Here is a 19,593-nt window from a genome sequence, read left to right on the forward strand (position 1 = left end):
ATCATATTGCTGCAGTCATAAGAGGCTGCTCTCAAGTTTTTTGTTTTTTTTTTAAAGATTGTAAAAGGCCATGAACCCACATATTAGTGATGTGTGGGCTGACAAAATGTCAAACTGTATCCTTCTTCTCCCAAACTGTACCCAACTTGAACTGCCCACCCATTTCTGACATCACTAGAGACAGCAGGATAGGCATGAATATACAAATGAGCTATGAGAGCCTGCTGAATGAAAATTAAATACACATTGTTGTTGTGGGCAAGATGGGCCATTAACAAATTTGAGCCATTACCTGCCATGATCTGCTATAAGAGAGATTGTCCAGCTCAAATGTGCAGGTCCCGTGGGTTTCGGTCTGGCCTCTACTTCACTAATATGTGCATTTACATTTTATATGCAATTACAGTTGGTTTTTTGACTTTCTATGGCTTGTAATTTGGACACATGCAACAAAGTTTTAAACACTTAAAAATTAACCTCATTCTTTTCAGTAACACAATATAGAGCATATAGGCAGGTGGCCATTTTATGGAAACGTATAAAGACAAGATTTGTATCATTACAAAATCAAATGTATCTTCTGGTAGAGAGGACCTGATGCAGTGCTAATGCGCAGGCTACACAAAGAGGTGGGAAATGCAATATATGATTGACAGCTGAGATTTTGAGAGAAGTTTATAACAGGTATGGATGTTTTAATGGAAATACAGTTTAAATGATTTTCATTCACCTGGATGCGTTCTGCATGTTCTCACTGGACGATCTGTTGCTTCAATGTCTTTTCTTATGGATTCGAAAACTTCTGTTTCACCTTCTGAATCACACTGTTCTTTCTCCCGTTTTCTCTTTTTCTCTTCCTAGAATCAAAAATTTGAATATCAACGAAACACACACAAAATAATATATTTGCGAAATAAGCAATTTTAGGAAAAAGTGCTATTTGTATGAACCTTATAGCAACATTAGACTGTAAGCACTAGTGGGGCATGGACTGATGATAAACAATGTTTGTGATGACCTGTCTAAATGTATTGGCTCTATTTAAAAAAAGAACAAATGAGGCAATCATTTATGTGTCAGTCAAGCTTTACACTTCATTTGGGCTCAATTTAAGCAATTTTGAAGATTGTATGTTCCCTCTTTAGGGGAAAGTATTTTCAGAGGTAAGCTAAACATTGCCCCCAAGAAATGCTACTGAAAATCTGCTAATCAAACATGTTTATGGGTACTAGCAAAAGGGTTTAAAACTTGGTATGTGAAAAGCAAAGACAAAAATCCAAGCAAAATACATTTGTGCACTGTAACTGCTTAAATTATCTATAGGTACAGATATGGGATCCGTTACCCAGAAAGCTCCAAATTACGGAAAGGCCGTTTCTCATAAACTCATAACTCCATTATCTCCAAATAATCCAAATTTCAAAAAAAATATTTATTTTTCTCTGTAATAATAAAACAGTAGCTTGTACCTGATCCTAACAAAGCTATAATTAATCCTTATTGGAGGCAAAACCAGCCTATTGGATTTATTTAATGTTTAAATTATTCCTAGTATAGATTTAAGATATGAAGATCCAAATTACAGAAAGATCCTTTATCTGGAAAACCCCAGGTCCCAAGCATTCTGGATAACAGGTCCCATAACTGTATCTTGTAATCTGAACAGTGATTAGGAAAATAGAATTTTTTTTCAGTTATTATTCTGTTATTTCACTTAGACCTTACCGGAGCACACTACACCTCAAATACTCTTCACTAGTCTTAACATATGGTTCTGGATGTAACCTCCTCACATACCACCATATCCACTCTCTCTCACCTAAGGCTGTATTTCTATTTAGTAGCTGAGGACTTGCGTCTAGGTCTGTGGCCTTCAGGTGCCTATATAGAACCTTGATTGCTTTATTTCAAATACAATGGGGTGTGCAGAGCCAAAATTATGAAAACGGTCAATGCCCATATAGTTGGTATCAAACTGTATTTTGGCTTTAGAGATTACAAAATGCCTCTCATTTCTGGAACACCAAGGGCAATGACTCATGAAGATATGCTCCATGCACCAAGTCCCAAGTGTTAGTTACATTCCAAAAAGAATTGGTGGGACCAACAGACAGTTATCATAAGCTCAAGAATGTGGATACAACTGCACACTGCGTGTGTGCATTTTATATAGAATTTCCCATATTTACATTTATTTCTGGGATCTAAAAACACATACTTTTCGTCTTCTCCTTTCGTCCTCATCCAAATATTTATCCTTTTCTTTTTCAGATTTCTTCTTCTTCTTTTTTTTCTTCTCTTTGTGACGCTCACGTTCATGATCAGATCGGTCTTCATAAAAGCTTGAGTCATGCCCAGATCCAGATAGTTCTGTCACTTCGCTACCTCCAACTTTGAGCACTAGCTTCAAGGGCTTTTCCAGAGGTTTGTCCACATAATCTACAGAACAGATTAAACAGATTCCTGTTTTTGTGTAGCCTCTCTGGTCATACATCTACTGGATGAGTTATCAGCTACTTATACTGTAGATGCAGTGGTCAACAGCAAGGGGAAATTAAGTAGGTGTGTTGCTGAAAACATAGATCTTAAAATTAACTACATGTGCTTGGTCATAGCCTTTCCAAAACAAGTGAAATCAGTTTATATCAACATGTATCAGTTAAAGGGGTTGTTCACCTTTAAACTAATTTATAGTATTATATAGCAAGTGATATTCTGAGACGATTTGAAATTGCTTTTCATTTTTTATTATGTGTTTTTTGAGTTATTTAGCTTTCTATTCAGCAGCTCTAAAGTTTGCAATTTCAGCCATCCAGTTACTAGGAGCCAAATTACCCTAGCAACCATGCACTGATATTAAAAAGATACTGGGATATGAATAGGAAAAGGGTCTGAATAGAAAGATGAGTAATAAAAAGTAGCGATAACAATACATTTGTAGCCTTACAGGGCATTTGTTTTTAGATGAGATCTGTGTAATAAATAATGCAAAAACTATAAGAAAAAAAAGAAATAATTGAGTACAGTTGTAGAGATGTAGCCATACTATAGCATATTAAAGGTTACCTCAAAAGTGAACCACCAAACTAATGTATGTAGTTACTAATTATCGGAGTTTCCCAGCAAGTCTGGAAATCAGATATGCATGTAAGCTTCCCATGCTAAAATTAGTTAGCAAAATGAAATTAAAAAACTGAAATGAATAAATAAAGGCCACACATTTTTTGCAGATATTGTCATTAGCAATCCATAGTTAAAATACATAATATTTGCAAATTTCTACTATGTTAGTTAGAGAAAGTGTCCCAGTTTATTTGGGGATGCAATGCAAACAGTATTCAGAAGGAAGACAGGACTATACATATTCTCTGTACTGGGAAAAATGGCATGTATGTAATGTTGTGTTTGATTCGTCTTATCATCACAATTTACAAAATATACAAATAACACTATCCCTTCTACAGTACAATAGATGCCCCAGCCCCAATAATTGGTACACACACTGACACTGATCTCCGGGGGAGCCGAGCTCACCGGCGTCGTAGGATCTCCATTCAGACTTATGTTTCTTATGTTTCTTCCCCATGGTCCAATCTAATAGGATTGGAATAAAAAGAAAAAAATGCAAAATACGTAGTCAAGTTCAAATTCGTTAACGTGACTAGATAATAAGGATATTTTAAAAACAAACAAAAAAAAAGAAACCTATTCCGAATGAGATTTCATGTAGACGACAAAGAACCCAACGTCCAATGCAAGACTCCAATTTACTCTACGTTTCCTGTAAACACAAATTGACTTCGCTCAAGATATCGCGAGTTTATGCATAAGTTTCACGCATGTGCAGTTCCTGCTATGTAGGGGTAAAAAAAAGAGCGCGCTCAGGTAAACTAAACATTACTTCTTTGAGAAACATTTCTCGTTACTTATGTTTTAAGTTATGTTATTCACGCGGAGGAAATATTTTTTGAAGCCTTATTATTGGGTTGCCTCTGTCTGTAGTTTTAAAAATGAACTTTGCTGGGGGCGCAGAGTTTTGCAGTTATTCATTAGATCGTTCAGCAAACTTGTTTCTATTGCTGCATGCATTCTGGATGCTGCTAAATCTTCTTGTACCGATCTAAACCCGAAAAAGAATTGATTTGAACTCGCCGTCTCGGCTTCTCTGATCACTTTTGACATTTACATTAATTAGTGGATTCTGATTTATTTGCTTTTATTCACTTGGGACCTGGGGTTTTCCAGATAAGGGATCTTTTAGTAATTTGGATCACCATACTATCTGCTAAAGGTGATTTAAACATTTAATAAACCCAATAGGGCTGTTTGACCTCAGTATGGATTCATGCAGCTTAGTGAGAAGGAAATCATTTTTACCGGTGGGAATTATTAGCTTCCTAACGCTGGCGAAAAATCGTCGGTGTGACGTCATTTCATGACTTAGCTGATTTATTAATGGGCGTTGGCATAAATTCGCTAGCGAAGGAGATAGACTCAAGCGATACTTCGCACTCTAATGCCAGGCGAATTGACGTCACGTAACTACACAAATTCACTAAGATGTGGATTTTACTGAACGTTACCTCAAAATTCAATTGAAAATTTTTCTAAGTCCCAAAAAACGCTGGCGTCTTTTAGTTTTTTCAGGGTAATAGGCTGCAAAAGAGCGTAAGTTTTTGCGTAATGTTTTTTAGGGTACCTGGCTTCCCCCCTACATTTCCTAACATATGGCACATAAACTATACACTGGGCTCATGTGTAGGGCATTATACGAACTTTATTTTATTAAGGTTCCCTGGGCTTATGTAGTGTAATGTATTTGCTGCAACATATATGTCTATTGAAATTTAACTTCCCGCCGTATGCAAATTAGCCAACTCTGTCACAACTTCGATTTGCTTGCAGAATTAACGATAGCGAAACTTCGCCATCGTTCAGCGCATTTTAGTGAATTAGCGTTGTCCTGGCAAATTTTCGTGTGGCAATGTGAGCAAAGCCGACGCTCGTGAATTTCCGGAGCTTAGTGAATTTGCCCCTATGGGAGATGAACTTCCTAATTCGGAGCCTTCTGGATAACGTGTTTAGATATTAGGCATCCCATAGCTGTACCAAACCTAGGCTGGGGTCACTGATACTCTGTCCTTGAAAGAGAGCTGACAGTTTTATGTTAATGTCAGTGTTGTTTTCTTATAATAAAAATTCAAGTCTGCTGCTATTCACCCTGTGTTTACTAAGCACTTAAAGGCACAACACCTTCTTGTCAGTGCTCACGCAGTATGGATGTTGGCCCATTTTTACACTGGCAGACAAGACACCACAAATGACATTAGCTTAATACGAATTAAAACTGCTGCTTAACCACTAAAAATAGAAAATAAGTGCAAATTGCAAAAGTGCTTAGAGAACCATTCTGAATCTATATAAATCAACCCATCGATTTTAGTTTATATACTAGTTATCAATGCAACCTGTTTTTATTGTAGTTAATCCATTAAGAATGTTTAATAGGAGTAGCATAAAGGGGTGGTTCACCTTTAAGTTAACTTTTAGTAAGTTATAGAATGCCCAATTCTAAGTAACTTTTCAATTGGTCTTCATAATTTTTTTTTTTATATACTTTTTGAATTATTCCCCTTCTTCAGACTCTTTCCAGCTTTCACATTGGGGTGACACTGACTCCATCTAAAGAACAAATGCTCTGTAAGACTACACATGTATTGTTATTGCTTCTTTTTATAACTTATCTTTCTATTCAGGCCTCTCCTACTCATAATTCTGTCTCTTATTCAAATCATTGCATGGCTGCTAGGGTAATTTGGACCCTAGCAACCAGATGGCTGAAATTGCAAACTGGAGAGCTGCTCAATAAAAAGCCAAAATAACTCAAAAACACAAATAAGATAAAATGAAAAGCAATTGCAAATTATCTTAGAATATCACTCTCTATGTCATAATAACAGTTCATTTAAAGGTGAACAACCCCTTTAAAGTGGTATGGATTTGTCAGCAAGTGGGTGAGGCTAGAAGCTAGCCTGTTGCAAACTCAGATGAGGAGTGTTCCACAACCCATCAGCACAACTTGCAAGAAAAATAAGCTGTACTCCTATCTCAATTTCCCAAAATTAATTTAGAGATGGACATTTTTGTCTTCTAGATAGCATAGGTCCTGGCACATTTAAAGGAGACATATAGCATAAATAAAAAATCATCCAATTATGAATAATATATGGTGCTGATTTTATGTTGGGCTAAAAAATCACTGTTGTAGAACTCCCTTTAGATGTGCTATGGTCTCTGTTTCAAATGAGGGGTGTGTCTGTCTTAACAGCACCTTCCAGAAGCAGTATAGGAGGGTGATAGGCAATCACAGCACTGCAGTCACACACCAAAGACTGGCTTCAGCCTAGTGTGCCTTTCATACTCCCTTGAACAGCCACCAGCTCCCTTGAACAGCCTGGGCAATGAGACAGTAGGAATAGATGGCAGGACTGTTAGGTTTTTGCAGAAATGTTCAATAAATGAACCTGCAACACAGCGTCTTAAAGGAACAGTTCAGTGTAAAAATAAAAACTGGATAAATAGTCTGTGCAAAATAAAAAATGTTTCTAATTCAGTTAGGTATGCAAAAATGTAATGTATAAAGGCTGGAGTGACTGGATGTGTAACACAATAGCCAGATTCCTGCTTTTCAGCTCTCTAACGATGAGTCAGCGACTTTGAAGGGGAACCACTTGGGATATAACTGTTCAGCAAGTTTGCAATTGATCCTCAGCATTCAGCTCAGATTCAAAAAGCAACAGTTATGACCCATGTACAAATTTCAATTGCTTCATTGCTACACAGCAGCACACAGAATGAGCTCACATCAAAACAGAGGATATAGTTTCCCCTTAGGATATCAGAAATGTATATTGCTGGCAAAACAATAGTATTATCTTTCCTTCATGTTTAATTGTTTTTAAAAGATTGTGCCTTGTGTGTGGCAGTCCAGTGAAATGTGTGTTAAGATGTAAAGCTGCAAGGTTCCAAAGAGGCATAATCAGGTGGTTTACAAAAAAATTTTTTTTAAAAAAAGGGGGTTAATCTGTAACATAATGAAAGTATATTTAAAGGTGAATTTAGATGTTTTAAACAAACTTTAATTAATGGTTACAGAGTAGGTAGCATTGGTAGCAATGGTCTGTGCTTTATAACTTTGCCTTATAATAAAAAATAATTGTCCTGTTTATTTTGCTTATATTAATCAAAGCAGTGTATTGCCCAAAAATAATTATACAGGTATGGGATCTCTTATCCGGAAACCCATTATCCAGAAGGCTCCAAATTATGGACAGGCTGTCTCTCATAGACTCCATTTTATCCATATAATCCAAATTTGTAAAAATGATTCCCTTTTTCTCTATAATAATAAAACAGTATCTTGTACTTGATCCAACTAAGATATAATTAATCCTCACTGGAAGTAAAACCAGCCTATTGGGTTTATTTAATGTTTACATGATTTTCTAGTAGACTTAAGGTATAAAGATCCAAATTGGGGAAAGATCCCTTATCTGGAAAACCCCAGGTCCCAAGCATTCTGGATAACAGGTACCATACCTGTACAGTCTTATGACAAAGTTTGGTAACCCCTCTTAAATCTTTAGAGTTTTGTTTATCACTGGCTGAGCCTTCAATATATAACATGCCTTTTGGAAACAGTAGTATTTTAGCAATGACAAAGTTTATTGGATTAACGGAAAATATGCAATATGCATCATAACAAAATTAGACAGGTGCATAAATTTGGGCACCCCAACAGAGATATTATATTATATTATATATTAAGTCCATACAAAACCTCTCCAGTTCAGTTAAATTTGATGGCTGCCGAGCATGGACAGCCTGCTTCAAATCATCCAATAGATTTTCCATGATATTTAAGACGGGAGACTGTGATGGCCATTCCAGAATATTGTACTTCTCCCTCTGCATAAATGCATTTGTAGATTTCCAAGTGTGTTTAGGGTCATTGTCTTGTTTTAATATCCAACCCCTGCATAACTTCAACTTTGTGACTGGTGCTTGAACATTATCCTGAAGAATTTGTTGAAATTGGATTGAATTCATCCGACCCTCGACCCTCGACTTTAACAAGGGCCCCAGTCCCTGAACTAGCAACAAAGCACCTACAGCATACTGAAACCTCAACCACATTTGACAGTAGGTAGCAGGTATTTTTATTGGAATGCGGTGTTCTTACACCATGCAAAGCACTTTTTGTTATGACCAAATAACTCAATTTTGTCTCATCAGTCCAAAGCACTTTGTTCCAAAATGACTGTGGCTCGTATAAATGAGCTTTTGCAAGCGACCCTGTTTGTGGCGTGAGTGCAGAAAGGGCTTCTTTCTCATCACCCTGCCATACAGATGTTCTTTGTGCAAATTGTGCTGAATTGTAGAACTATGTACAGATACACCATCTGCAGCAAGATGTTCTTGCAGGTCTTTGGAGGATGATCTTTAGTTTGTCTGTAACCATTCTCACAATCCTCCGCATATGCCGCTCCTGTATTTTTCTAGGCCTGCCAAACCTGGGTTTTACAGCAACTGTGCCTGTGGCCTTCCATTTCCTGATTACATTCCTTACAGTTGAAACTGACAGTTTAAACCTCCTGAGATAGCTTTTTGTAGCCTTCCCCTAAACCATGATACTGAACAATCTTTGTTTTCAGATCTTTTGAGAGTTGCTTTGAGGATCCCATGCTGTCACTCTTCAGAGGAGAGTCAAACAGAAGCACAACTTGCAATTGGCCACCTAAAAGGCCTTTTCTCATTATTGGACACACCAATTTGGTGTTGCCAGTAATCAGTATCGAGCAGTTACATGCATTCAAATTAGCAAAATTACAAGGGTACCCACATATTTTACAGTTTTTCACATTTGATTTAATTTCATACAAATGACTTACTGAAACTTGTGTATTATAATACATGACCTGTATAAAAACAGTCGACCTTTGGCCTTGTTTTTATTTGGTCATGGAACTCCTCGATAACTTATAATATCCTTATATTTTACAAGAGGGGGTACTTTATTCACTATACCAGGTTTTACTGTGTATCCTAACCTATGTCTTTAAGCAGTTGAAGACTAATTCATTAATTCTGCCTAATTTATAGCTGATCCAGAGAAAGGCTGTATAGGTAGGGGTGGTTATATATATTATTTATTTAATAAATTACATAGCACCGACACATTTCTGCACTGCTTTACAGAGATTACCTATCTTTCACATCAGTCCCTGCCCAAGTGGAGCTGACAATCTAAGGTCCCTATCACATTCACACACATTTTGGTCATTTTTATGAGGAGCCATTGAGTGATTGAAATGAATGAGAAATATTACTATGTTTAGTATATGTATTTATGTGTGTACAATCTTATAAGAATTCAGTGAGCCCTACTTCTGCTTCAGTCACAGAAAACACAAAGCATTTAGGGTCCATCTCATGTGCTCATGTACATATAAACTATACAAAAACGTATGGTCATTATTTCCCTTTAATACTATATATGTTTTTAAATCTAGCCTGTCAATAGAAAATGGATGAAGTAGCTGGAGATCTGAAGCAAGCCCTTCCAAATGTACACGACACTTTTCAAGTACATGTGGAAGTCCACCAGAAATCAAACAGGTTTGTATCCCCTTGATTTGATTAAAACACAAATTTAGGGAGGTGATCATGCCTTCCTTCATTTATTGTTTCTCATGTTTTAGGTCTTTTATATCTTAGAATTGTTATACAGTTATGGGACCTGTTATCCAGAATGTTTTTAACCTGGGGGTTTCCGGATAATATATCTTTCAGTAATTTGAATCTTCATACCTTAAGTCTACTAGGAAATCATGCAAACATTAAATAAACCCAATAAGCTGGTTTTGCTTCCAATAAGTATTCATGATATCTAAGTTTGGATCAAGTACAAGGTACTGTTTTATTATTACAGAGAAAAATGGAAATCATTTTTAATTATTCGGATAAAATGGAATAGGAGACAGCCTTACTGTAATTCTGAGTTTTCTGGATAACAGGTTTCCGTATAATGGATCACATACCTGTACTAACTTAACTTTAATGGTCTGAAGGCAAGGGATCAAGCTTACAACAAGTTGGCACCTGTGCACTTTTCTATGTAATAGACTGTTAGGAGAATAAAAGAGGTGAGGGAGTCAGTTGAGAGGGATTTTTGTATGCGGGGAGATGTTTAGTTTTCCTTTAAAGGGGAAGTTTACCTCTTTGTGCAACATCAGTTCAGTGAATAGCAGTTTTTGTTATTTTTTTTTTTGATAAACAGGGCAAACAGGCCTAAAAAACAAATGATCTGTAAGGCTACAAATTTATTGTTAGCTTTTGTTTTACTAATTTTTCTATTCAGGCCCTCTCCTAGTCACATTCCAGTCATGGTTACTATTGTAATTTGCACCCCAGCAACCAGAAAATTGCAAACTGGAGTGCTGCTGAATAAAAAACAAAATAACTCAAAAACCACAAATAATAAAAAATGAAAACCAATTGCAAATTTTCTCTTTAAATCATTCTAAAAGTTAACTCAAAGGTGAACAACCCCTTTAAATTAATAGTGTAATATCCCATCCCTTCATGCCTTTGTTTTAAAATTCAGGCCTGGACTGGCAATCTCTAGATTCTGGAAAAAGCCAGAGGAACTGCTGTAAGATGTCACAGATACTAACTATGTATTGGGTCTGTGGGGGCTGTTTGGGCATCTGTGTACTTGAAATTCCAGGGCCTTATTTCAATCTCAGTACCGACTTGGTTTCATTCACCTGACTCCAGTGTGTAGTGGGTATCGATTTCACAGCACAGTTGTGCTGAAAACAAAAACATCATACAGTAGGCAAGAAATCTTGTCTGTAGCACCCTTAAGATTAACTAGATATTTAACCGTATGAAACACAGAAGGCTGCCAGTTGGTACTAATACATTTATTTTACTCTCTTGCCTGTGATGGATTGTTCTTTGAGAGCCTGCTCAAACACATACGTTTGAATTATAGAAGTGGCTATATGAAAATCACAGACTTGTTAATTTCACATACAGTCTTAATTTTGTCTCATACACAAAGACTAAAAAGTGACTGTAATGAATCTGTACGGTTTGGTAGCTACCATCATTCTCATACAGATCAATATCTTTTTGATGATTCTTTACATATAAAAGCTGTCATTGACTCCTGACCTCGACAGGTTTTAAATGGTGTATTTTCGGATTCAAGCTATTTCCAGGGTCGGGGCATAATAAATCTCGAAAAAGTTTTTTTGACCAAAAAAATTAATAATCTCAGAAACTCAAATTTTGTGAAAAACACAAATCGAACCTTAATGAATCTGTTCCTCAGTGTCTGATAATTCTTCATTTAACAAATTAAGTGATCCCTCAAACCAAAGTGGGCATGGACTCTGTAGTTGTACTGTGTAAAATGCTTTTGCAGTAGCTAAGGTGAACACAGTTCTGCCTCAGTTATTTTTGATGAGAAGCTGGTATTAAAGGGATACTGTAATCGGAAAACGTGTTTTTTCAAAACACATCAGTTAATTGTGCTGCTCCAGCAGAATTCTGCACTGAAATCCATTTCTCAAAAGAGCAAACAGATTTTTTTATAATCAATTTTGAAATCTGATATGGGGCTAGACATTTTGTCAATTTCCCAGCTGCCCCCAGTCATGTGACTTGTGCCTGCACTTTAGGAGAGAAATGCTTTCTGGCAGGCTGCTGTTTTTCCTTCTCAATGTAACTGAATGTGTCTCAGTGGGATATAGGTTTTTACTATTGAGTGTTGTTCTTAGATCTACCAGGCAGCTGTTATCTTGTGTTAGGGAGCTGCTATCTGGTTACCTTTCCATTGTTCTTTTGTTTGGCTGCTGGGGGAAAAAGGGAGGGGGTGATATCACTCTAACTTGCAGTAAAGAGTGATTGAAGTTTATCAGAGCACAAGTCACATAACTTGGGGCAGCTGGGAAATTGACAATATGTCTAGCCCCATGTCAGATTTCAACATTGAATATAAAAAAATCTGTTTGCTCTTTTGAGAAATGGATTTCAGTGCAGAATTCTGCTGGAGCAGCACTATTAACTGATTTGTTTTGAAAAAAATATTTTTTCCCATGACAGTATCCCTTTAAGTAATTTTATTGTTATGTACATGGATTTAGCAGCTGTTCTTGTTTGCGGCCATAAAACTTTAATTAGGTCAGAAAATCTACTGAATCTAGTATTTTGACCACAAAATGTGAAAATACTCTTGATTTGAATAGATTTTAGTGATTTTATTCTATTCTGCATTGTTTATGATTACTTGTTTTGTTCTAGGAAAATATTGTGAATAATGATTTGTAATATAAGATCTTAAAATCAAAATCTAATCAAAAAGAGGTTTGTTTTCCCCAAAGAAAGAATTAATGTAGTCTCTCGCACTGCAACATAATTTGGTTAAATTAATCCATTACAGTGGTTCTTCAAGCAAGAATATTGTCCCACTGTAACTCTAGAAATTTAGTTCAATAAATATTTATTTTCTCTCTATTACATCTTTTAGCCCAGCAGCGAGTCAAGATATAAGATCTCATGTCATGCAACTATTGAATAGACATTGTGTAGTGTTTGGAGATTATTCATGGACAGAGTTTGATGACAGTTTTTTAATTAAAAATATACATTCCGTCTCCATTGTTGATACTGAATTAAAACTGAAAGACCGACAGGTAAGAAGTATTGTAAAAGTTGTTTATATGTAAAGAAATATGAAGTGAGGAGGAAAATAGTTCTGGTGGGAAGAATTTTAAATATAGATATTGAATGAAACAAAACTTTTTGCGAAACTTTGTCACTTCTGAGAATACTTAATGCTACTTTTAGCTCACAAAACCTTGCTCTTCTTGCCCCCAAAATAGCCCACTAAGCTCTTTCAACCAGATATCTATATTCCATAGCCTAGCACTGCGAAATATGTAGGTGCTCTAAAAATACGTTATTATTAATAATAATAATATTGCCAAATGCAACAAAACTTTTATGAACCGAGCTTCACTCTATTCGTTTCCCAAAAATTGCACACTTTGCTGTTAGTATTGCAGGACCTAACAACCGTGCATGGTTGCAAATAAAATAATACATCTGAGGTTTGTACTATGGTACTGAGCTTGAATCTGCTGACCCCCAAATTTCATGCCTTCCATCTGATCAATCAGACTGCGTAATTCCAAAGTATTAGACAACTCAGCAGGGCATTATGACAAAGGCCAAAATGTACCAAGGGATGTTCAAATCCTTAATGTCATCCATTTACGTTAAAATGATATGCCTGTCTATCTGATAATGAGTTTACATAATTCCATACTATCAGTAGGGCTGAGTACAAAAATATTCAATGTATCAGTGACATTGCAGTTTCCATTCCACTCACAAACTTCTCAGCAGCTCAAAGGCTTTGCAAGGCAGTATGCTTTTTTCAAAAACAATTTTTATTATTTTAAAGGAACAGTTCAGTGTAAAAATAAAAACTTTATAAATAGGTAGGCTGTGCAAAATAAAACATGTTTTCAATATAATTAAGCAAAAATTAAATTTTTTATTTTGCACAGCCTATCTATTTACCCAGTTTTTATTTTTATACTGAGAAATTCCTTTAAAGACGTATTAAAAATTTCCAAGGCAACAACAGTTGCTTCAGCTAGAATTTTATACAGAAAATTGCAAATAGTTACATTTGAAAAAAAAAAAAAAACAGAAAACAAAATTGGAACTAACAATATGGCTTCTAAATAATATGAAATACTTTAAACATTAAGGGGTAGATTTATTATCAATCATACTTCGAATTCTGGTAAGTAAAATTAAGATCTGTCTTGCATTTTCTTACGTCTGCCTTATGTATTTAGATAATGCTGATAGAGGTATGGCGTCTATTATCTGGATTTACCTGGGGTTTTCCAGATTAGGGTGTCTTTTCATAATAAGTGTTACCGTACTAAAATAATTTCTAAATTAAAAATCTCTAGTAGGATTGTTTTGCAACCAGCATAGATTGTTAGTTTAGTCACCAAGAAAAGTCCATTTGGGAAATCCAGAGGGGTCTTTGTAACGTAAGCTTATGGCACCTTTTTTATACTAGAGGTAAGAGGGTTGTATTGATGAGCAACCTGCAGAATATGTTGGTATGGCCGCCCTAAATGATTTGTGGCGTTTCAAACTCCGAAGCCATCTATTTGGTAGAATTATTGGTAAAAAGCATTTACTAAGGAGTAATCATTTTTATTTCATTGATACAGGCAGGAGGAGGAAACTGCAGCTTGGAGCAGTGTAGAAGCTTAGATGTCTATGTATATCACAATTTCATGATGTAAAAAAGATTCTATATAATGCAAATGAGGGCCATCTTGAGCCACCCCGGGATCAATGGGGAAAACTACTGACTTTGCCCAGTTGTCTCCAAGACTTCACAAACCATAACTTTTTTGTGTAATGTTGGGAGATGGTGATGGTCACCAGTGTATCATCTGCACACATGCAGTTGCACATTTTGTTGAATCTGTATGGCAAAAACATATACTTCAACAAATAATGCACATAAAATTAGTTTAATCTGTAGCTAAATAAATGTTTTTTTATTTGCTTTAACTCATAAAGTAACAAACTCTTCTTTTACATCTTTTTTAAATCGTATAGTAGAATGCAATTTTTATGACATTACAGCTATGCTTTATTTGAACCACTACTTAAAAAAGTGACCACTGTGTTTTGAAATCCTGCAAAATTGTGTTAAATATCTCCCCTCAATTTACACTTGCAGCTTAAATTTGACATGCACTTTTTATGTAGTCCTTTTACTAAACATATAAAAATACTTGGTTTTTCATTAGTTATATAAATAAGCAATGAAAATTTGTCTGTTTGTGTTGTAGCCCATCGATCTCAGCAAGTGCACGGTGTTGGTACATATTTTTCAGCTAAATGAAGATGGTCCTTGTACAGAAAATCTTGAAGAGGAAAATGAGGATCTTGTGGCTGCTAATCATTGGCTGCTACCTGCTGGTATTCATTAACATATTTTATTTCCAATTAAATACTGTTAAATTATTTAGAAAATCTCCCCTGCTAATAATTTAAATACTGTTAAATTATTTTGAAAATCTCCCTCTGATCAATTTTTTTTTTGTTTAGTAGAAGTTAATCCTGTGTCAGAAATGGAGTTTTCATTCATCTGGTGAAAATTGGAGATGGGTTTAGATGGTGGGGGTGGTGCCTCCCTAATTTAAATTCCACACAGACAGATACAAGGTAGTGGTCACTTTCAACATCAGCCCCTCTTTAAACTTTTACATCAAACAGTGACTGTCTCCAGGCACTGTTAAAGGAGAACTAACCCTAAAAATGAATATGGCTAAAAATGCCATATTTTATATACCGAACTTATTGCACCAACCTAAAGTCTCAGCTTCTCAATAGCAGCAATGATCTAGGACTTTAAACTTGTCACAGGGGGTCACCATCTTGGAAAGTTCCTGCAACACTATCATGCCTAGTGGGCACTGAGCAGCTGTTGAGAGTTTAAGATTAGGGGTTGTTGCAAATTATCAAGCAGAGAATTAATTTGGCCTTTAATATAAGATGATGCTACACGGCTGATCATTAAATTTTGATGCCACTTGCCCTGGTTTCTTTGCTGCCATGTAGTAATTGTCTGTATTAATTACTAATCAACCTTACTAATTAACCTTATATTGTGACATTTATATTTTGTGTTTTGTATATTTTAAGTCAATCCCTTAGCGCAGTAACTGACAGCAGCACAAAGCATGTGCAGTGAATTAACAGAAAAGAAAATGCGGAGCTACTGGGGCCTCTTTGGAGACACAGATCTTCACTGCTAAAGGGCTGTGGCTACCGTGGGCTGATACAGAAGCCAAAAACATAATGTACAACATTTCTAGCCTACTTTTTTAGTTAAGCTTTAGTTCTCCTTTAATCATTAGGTGGTTAATCTGGTTTCTGTCTCTCCAATTAGGAAAACACCATACCAGCTTTTGGGTATCAAGATGTTGGAGCAGGGTACCTCCTATAACAAAACTGTTCATGGTGCAGAATGCAGCAAGCCTTTTTAAATTGCTATTCTTAGTACCATGTCTGTTTTCCCCATGGCTTTTTATGTTACTCATGCTGACCTTTGCATCATTATCATCCTTTGTCTGCCATGATAATGATGACATCATGCAGAGTGGTTTTCTCTATTTCTTTCTGTAGCCATTCATAGAATGCGTCTTTGTCTTCTTCTTTTGCACATAACACCCTCTGGTCATCTAGTCGAGAAAGAAATTTTCATGACAAAGCAAACAATCACAACAGTGCAGTACTAAAAATGCAATAAATATACTGTACTAATTCAAGCTGAAAAAAGACACCCTGTTAGTCTCGTCTAAATTAAACCTGCTTAACTGCTAGTTTATTCAGGAGAAGATGGAAAAAACATCTGAAACCATTTGCAAATTGCCTCAGAGGGTAAAAAAATCCTTCCTGACTTGCAATTGGACCGGTCATTGGATCAACGTTGTTCAAATTTCAGTAGACATCCTTGCTCAAAAGCTATCCAGCCCTTTTTTTTTAATTTATCTGCCAGTACAACCACATTAGAGAGAGAATTCTACAACATTTGCTGTAAAAAAAAACCAAAAAAAAAAAAAACCTTCTTTGTTCTAATCTCAGTTGACGCACTTGTGTCTGCTGGAAGGACTTAGTTTTAACTATTAAAGTGAAAACTTGCAACAAAAAAAAACCAATGCAGAACTAAAATTGCAATAAAATCACATCAATTCAATACAATTATTTAAAGCAATAAAAACAATATTGCAGAGTGTAGTTGATTGTCAGATCCCAGGTTCACATGTCTCAAGGCCCCATACACGGGCCAATAAAAGCTGCCGACAGACTGAGTCGGCAGCTTATTGGCCCGTGTGTGGGACCATCCGTGGGGCGTCCCCCATCGATATCTGGCCGATCGGGCAGGGTAAAAAAAATCCCGTTGGATCGCAGCCGTATCGTTGATGCGGTTCCGTGATTCAACCGCCTGTATTGCCTCCGTTCTCTTTCGAAGCGCTAGGGCCCACGATTGATCAGCCTGACGTCGCCCACCTCAATGTGGACATATCGGAGAGAAATCTGCTCGTTTAGCAACATTGCCAAACGAGCAGATCTCCCTGTGTATGGCCACCTTCACTGCACATTGAGCATTTAACAGACAAATAAACACAATCATAATAAAGCTGAATCAAATTCCTTTCCTGCACATATGCACAGATATGTATATAATAGAACCCACATTTTTCAGGGGACCAGAAAAAATGGTGTAAAATCAGGGAAATAATTATGCATATAGTGGTGGGACCACAAACAAACAGTGTAAAGTGAGGAAAAGCTTGAAATTAGGGGACATAGAATTGAAGTTTCACTGTATCTATATGTACCAGTAAAGGTTTGTTGGCTTCTATTAAGTCAAAGAAATATTTTTTTTTGTCTGCAGCTGATTTTCATGGTCTATGGGACAGTTTAATATACGACAGCCAAATTAAGTCCAAAGTAAGTATAATTGCAATTTTAATTTATATAATATCTCCTTATTGTTTCTAAAATGCAAAAAGAGCTTGGTTTCTGCAAATCCCACTATAAATAGGCACACTCGACCCACTCACACCTCTCGTGCATACCCCAACTTGCACACAACTCGCTCGCAAGCACCCCCCTGTGCGCACACACTGACCTGCTTGCACCCTCCTGCACACACCCTGACCCGCTCACACACATGTACCCTGTCTTCGCACAGACCCATCCATTTGCACTGCCATTACCTGTTCCCTGCTTCTGTTCCAGAGACCCCAATTAAAATGCGACCAGTGGGTGGCATGCCGCCCTCAGATCCTTGCCCCCCGCCCGGGCCTTTGTGGCCTGCCCACAAATCCGGGCCTGGCTGGAAGGGGCACCCCAACCTATCACCATTTATACAGATCATATAAATATGGTTTTATTATAGATCTTTAATCAGAGGCAAGAGAGCTATTATTCCCATCCAGGATAATTGCCTCTATCCTTCTCCAGCTTCATCTGGTTTTTGTAGCTCCTGATTCATGTCTACCTACTCTTCAACAGACATAACTCAAAACAAGCAGGCCATTAAAGGAAAGCTATACCCCCAGAATGATTACTTAACCAGCAGATAGTTAAAACATATTAAGTGAGCAATTAAAGAATCTTACCAAACTGGAATATAGATATCAGTTATATTGCCCTTTCATCTCTTAGTCTAAGCCACCATTTTGTGATGGTCTGTGTGCTCCCTCGGAGATCACCTGACCATAAATAATTTGAAAGTTAAAGGCAAAACTTTGTCCATTATTATGCTAAATAACATGTATGTATGTGTGCCATTGGTTGGTTCCTTTGCACTGTGAATCATATGATCTCGGCGATAGAACATGGTATTTAAAGTTGCTGTTTATTATTTAGGCTTACCCGATGCGAGAGGATAGTAAAAAGTATATTTTTCTGAAAATGCATGCAAAAATTGTAGCAAACTCACCACTTTTACCATTGCAGGGTAACTGCAGTATATATTAATGAATGTAAATACTTTATATACCCGTATATACTCGTGTATAAGCCGACCCGTGTATAAGCCGAGGTACCTAATTTTACCTACAAAAACTGGGGAAACTTATTGACTCGCGTATAAGCCTAGGGTGAGAAATGCAGCAGCTACTGGTAAAATGTCACCTAGCGCAGAAGCGCAAGCAGCATCGGGCAAACCTAGTCCCTGTGCATGTAAGAGCACATAAGCGCTGGCTTCCCAGGCTTTTATATAGTCATGAACCTCTGGGATATAACATATCCTTATATTTTATAACAGGGGGTACATTATAGGCACACTAAATAATAAATGCTGAACTTAAAAAGGGAAGTTCCTACATTTCAATGGGGAGAGACAGTATCCACACAGGGCCCTTTTTAACTCTTTCCTCTAACCATTTGCTTCCATATCTTTCCCTTCCTCTCTCTGCACCAGTCACAGTGCCTTTAAACTGTAAGACAAAAGTTAGTTTTGCATCCGTTTTCTTTCCCCTGTTTCTTGCCTCCGTTTCTATCAAAGCCAATTTTCTGTCCACCTCTCCTCTCACAGCCCGACTTCTGAAAGTCCGTTCTCTCCACCTCTCCCACCCCTACTGTCACAGCCGTCTTTCTCTCTCCCCCTCCTCTCTGAATCATTTCACTCACAGCTCGATCTCTGAAAGCCGCTTCTCTCCACCTTCCCCTTTTTCTCACAGTTGCTGACAGGCTGCTTTCTCCCTCTCTGCACTGCTGGATCTTGTTTCCTTTGCGGCAAGCAAAGATAAACAGCCGGCATAACATCGCATGTTCGTCAAGCTCTGCACGTCACTTCCGCCTACTACACTGCCACAGGGTCCTAGCGCCGGGTCCCTTAGTCTTGAAACCCCTGTGCGCACCCAGTGACTCGCGTAGAAGCCGAGGTAGACTTTTTCAGCACAT

The 19,593-nt window shown here is 37.0% G+C and overlaps 2 protein-coding genes across 16 annotated transcripts in view; one reads left to right on the forward strand and one right to left on the reverse strand.

The window, feature by feature from the left end:
* The window catches only part of brd9.L (bromodomain containing 9 L homeolog), a 32,403-nt gene extending 28,578 nt beyond the window's left edge, over window positions 1–3,825 (reverse strand). For 6 of the 13 annotated variants that reach the window (XM_018266513.2, XM_018266512.2, XM_018266509.2 and 3 more), the window contains exons 1-4: window positions 3,706–3,825; window positions 3,502–3,594; window positions 2,219–2,439; window positions 731–857 (exon numbers count right to left, since the gene is read on the reverse strand). In XM_018266513.2, coding sequence (XP_018122002.1) covers window positions 731–857; window positions 2,219–2,439; window positions 3,502–3,586 — 433 coding nt within the window. In that variant the 5' untranslated portion in view covers window positions 3,587–3,594; window positions 3,706–3,825. 13 annotated transcript variants of the gene reach the window in all.
* The window catches only part of trip13.L (thyroid hormone receptor interactor 13 L homeolog), a 32,443-nt gene continuing 16,606 nt past the window's right edge, over window positions 3,757–19,593 (forward strand). For 2 of the 3 annotated variants that reach the window (XR_001936023.2, XM_018266132.2), the window contains exons 1-5: window positions 3,757–3,885; window positions 9,573–9,678; window positions 12,599–12,764; window positions 14,964–15,093; window positions 17,576–17,631. Coding sequence is in view for 2 of the 3 variants with exons in the window: in XM_018266132.2 (XP_018121621.1) it covers window positions 9,587–9,678; window positions 12,599–12,764; window positions 14,964–15,093; window positions 17,576–17,631 (444 nt within the window). In the remaining variant the exon portion in view is untranslated. Of the gene's footprint in view, window positions 3,886–8,082; window positions 8,203–9,572; window positions 9,679–12,598; window positions 12,765–14,963; window positions 15,094–17,575; window positions 17,632–19,593 lie in introns of all 3 variants that reach the window. The other variant, XM_018266133.2, reaches the window with a different exon arrangement.

Source organism: Xenopus laevis, chromosome 6L (genome assembly GCF_017654675.1).
Source record: "Xenopus laevis strain J_2021 chromosome 6L, Xenopus_laevis_v10.1, whole genome shotgun sequence".
NCBI lineage: Eukaryota > Metazoa > Chordata > Amphibia > Anura > Pipidae > Xenopus > Xenopus laevis.